This window comes from Microtus ochrogaster, linkage group LG1, assembly GCF_000317375.1.
Source record: "Microtus ochrogaster isolate Prairie Vole_2 linkage group LG1, MicOch1.0, whole genome shotgun sequence".
Taxonomy (NCBI): Eukaryota; Metazoa; Chordata; class Mammalia; order Rodentia; family Cricetidae; genus Microtus; species Microtus ochrogaster.
Window position 1 is genome coordinate 22,073,539 of NC_022027.1, and position 3,436 is coordinate 22,076,974.

At 41.2% G+C, this 3,436-nt stretch overlaps 1 protein-coding gene across 3 annotated transcripts in view; it reads right to left on the reverse strand.

Moving 5' to 3' along the window:
* The window catches only part of Rfc1 (replication factor C subunit 1), a 79,356-nt gene that overhangs the window by 48,061 nt on the left and 27,859 nt on the right, over positions 1-3,436 (reverse strand). For all 3 annotated transcript variants that reach the window (XM_013350781.2, XM_005359263.3, XM_005359262.2), the window contains exon 2: positions 469-597. In XM_013350781.2, the coding sequence (XP_013206235.1) occupies positions 469-597 (129 nt within the window). The remainder of the gene's footprint in view (positions 1-468; positions 598-3,436) is intronic.

Sequence of the window (3,436 nt, forward strand, 5' to 3'; positions counted from 1 at the left end):
AAAAAAGCAAAGGTTTTATTTGGTTTTGTTGCTACTGTTGTTTTTTAATGAGTGTAGGAGTTTTGCCAGCATATTAGTCTGTATACCCTATCCAGGCCTGGTGCCCACAGAGGCCTGAAGAAGGCTTCAGATCCCCTGTAAGTGAAATTACAAATGGTTGTAAGCCACCATCTGAATGCTAGAAATCGAACCTGGGCCCTCTGAAAGAATAAATAATGCTCATGACCGCCAAGCAACTCTCCAGAACAAAATGCAAAGTTTTAACAACTCAAAGGAGAAAGGGGGAGAAGACAACAGGATTGAACACAGAAAGCTAGATTAGACATATTAGCTTCATTTCTTTCTTCCTCCTCCGTCAACTGCACTGAAATCTCTAATTCTTCAGCACTCCCAACAAATCAGGGTTAGGAACTGAGCTTCCTGGACGCCTCCGGGACGTTCAGGACAAACTTGAACGCGGAAACTGACCTTGACTTCCTTTACTCCTTTCTTTCCTTTGACAGTTCCCGCAGAAGGTTTTATTTTCTCATTCTTCTTTACCGTCTCATTTACAGGCTTTTTCCCACTTGATATAACCCCAAAGAATTTCCGAATGTCCTAAAAACAGAAGAGGAGACATGTAAATATTACACACATAACATTCTAATTTCAGTTACTAACAGGACAACTTTATTCAACTGGTCTAACTCAGGTCATCTCTCCAAATCAAGGCCAACTGTATTCAGCAGCATCCTTTTTATAAATAAAAGCCACCTGATAAAATTACCTGAATTAAAAATAAGTTTCCTGCCTGGTGGTGGTGGTGCATGACTTTAACTCCAGCACTCAGGAGGCAGAGGCAGGCGGATCTCTGTGAGTTCGAGGCCAGCCTGGTCTACAGATTGAGTTTCAGGACAGGCTCCAAAGCTACAGAGAAACCCTGTCTCAAAAAACAAACAACAACAACAAAAAGGTTTCTAATATAAACTAACATTAATCCCAGGCAGTGGTGGCACACACCTTTAATCTCAGTGCTCAGGAGGCCAAAGGCAGGCAGATCTCTGAGAATTCGAGGCCAGTTTGGTTTACAGGCCCCAAGCTACAAAGAAACTGTCTCGAAAAAAAAAAAAAATTAATATTAATCCTCAGAATGTAAGCAAAAACAAGTAAAACTTTTGACAGCATTTACTGCTCTTGCAAGGACCTGGGTTCAGTTCCCATCACCCATATTAAGTGGCTCACAACCACCTATAACAACCACCTATTTGGGTTCTCATGCCCTCTGCAGGCACCTACATGCATGTGGTGCACTTAACCTCACACAGACACATACACATAAATAAAAATAACAAAGCAGTTTTGTTTGCTTGTTTGCTTCTGTTTTTGGAGACAGAGTTTCTCTGTTTAACAGCCCTAGCTGTCCTGGAACTAGCTCTGTAGACCAGGCTGGCCTCAAACTCACAAAGATCCGCCTGCCTCTGTCTCCTGAATGGTGGGATTAAAAGAGTGCTACACCACCACCAGGCAACAAACCAGTTTTAAAGAATTGTTTTTGAGGAGCTGGGCGTGGTGGCGCACGCCTTTAATCCTAGCACTTGAGAAGCAGAGGCAGGTGGATCTCTGTGAGTTTGAGGCCAGCCTGGTCTACAAGTTCCAGTATAGCCAAGGCTGCTGAACAGAGAAACCCTATCTTGGGGAGGGGAGAATCTGTTTTGACAATGGCAGCACAGTTATAAAGAGGCAGGTAGTGAATGAAAATGCATGCACATACAAATCCCATAGTCCCAGGTGACTGAGAAGACACAGCTTGATACCACCAACAGCGACAAGACTTACACTTCAGTTTGAGAACCTGGATTGTTCTTAGAAACTAAGAACGTTGAAAAATTTTTCTCTACATGATTCTTTTCAAACTCTAAAGAAAGAAAAAAGAAAAGCTGGTGCCTACTATAACATACCTTCATTATTTGACCCTGAGCTAAACTACAGCTTTCAAATTAATCATACAAGGACTTTACAATACAATTTAGCATTAAAAGCATTGTTTTCTTATTCTTCACATATATTTTTCTTACCTTCCTTTTTTGCTTTATTTTTATTTTGTTTGGATACACAATGTATCCCTGACTGTCCAGAGGCTCACTATGAAGGCTAGCTAGGCTGGCCTCTAACTCATAGAGGTCTGTCCGCTTCTGCCCTCACCCCCAGTGCCGGGGTTACAAGAGCACACCACCACACCCAGCTCCCTACCTTTCTAAAACTACTGTAGAGAGGAAAGTAAACAGAACAGACCTTAGAATCAATAAGCCTTTGTTTGAGTCTGCGCTCTAGTGCTTTCTACTTGTGTGATCCTGGACAATTCGTTGGTATCTCAAGCTATTTTCAGTTAGATGACATAGGATTCATTATACCTACCCTTTACAAAGCTCCAACATGCATCTGTTATCATTTTAGCTCAGCAAAAAGCTTCTCCTCTATTATTCACTCAAATCCCTGAAACAACACCTTTTATAAACTATTTAAAGCGAAGAGGTAGGATTTCATATCTTCCTTTGCAGATCTGTTATATAAAAAGTTCTAACTCATTAATTAAATCTAAGTTTAAAAAATCTTGCTAACATGGTGGCAGCATGTGCCTATGACCACGTGGTAGAGGCTGGAACATCAGGAGTTCAAGACCAGCCTTGGCTACACAGCAAGTTTTAAACTAGTCTGGGATACAAAAGACTCCCTCTCAAAAATAAACAAAGATATAAACAGTGAGCCAATGTGATGACCCAGAAAGTAAAAACGAGTGTCTGGAACCTATGTGAAGGAGGGAGGAGAGAACTGCCTCCTGAAAGTTGTTCTCTGACCTCCACATGTGTGTGGCATATGTACATCCACACAGATATCACACATATGCACACATACACACAAATATAATAATAATAATAATAATATTTAATAAAAGTAAGTAAATAAAACACAGCCTACTGAATAGATGCCTTGGCTATAAAACAAGATACTGGTGTCAAGTCGTGAAGAACAGGACAATAAGGAAAGCCACAGTCATGTATAATTTGCCAAGAACCGAGCTTGAGGCTGACTACGTTATTGCTTCTGGAGGAAATGACAGTTTCTAATCAGTCTCGCTTTTTGGGATTATACAGTGATTCTTCCCTCAAACAGTGGGGCTTAAACACATACAAAGGAAAGAAAAAGAAAAGGACAGAGATGATGCAGGTGCTCCACAGAAACAGCAAAACTCTAAATTAAAAATCAGGGAGCAAGCCAGACGGCTCGAGGGTAAAGGCTCCTGCTGTCAGCCTAGGGACCTGAGTTCAAGCCCTGGAGCCCAGGGTAAAAGACGAGAACTAACTCCACATTGTCCTCTGACTTCCACAACTAAACCACGGCACACACAGACATACAGAAAGAAACAAAATGTAAAAAACATGATAATTAAATTTCTGGG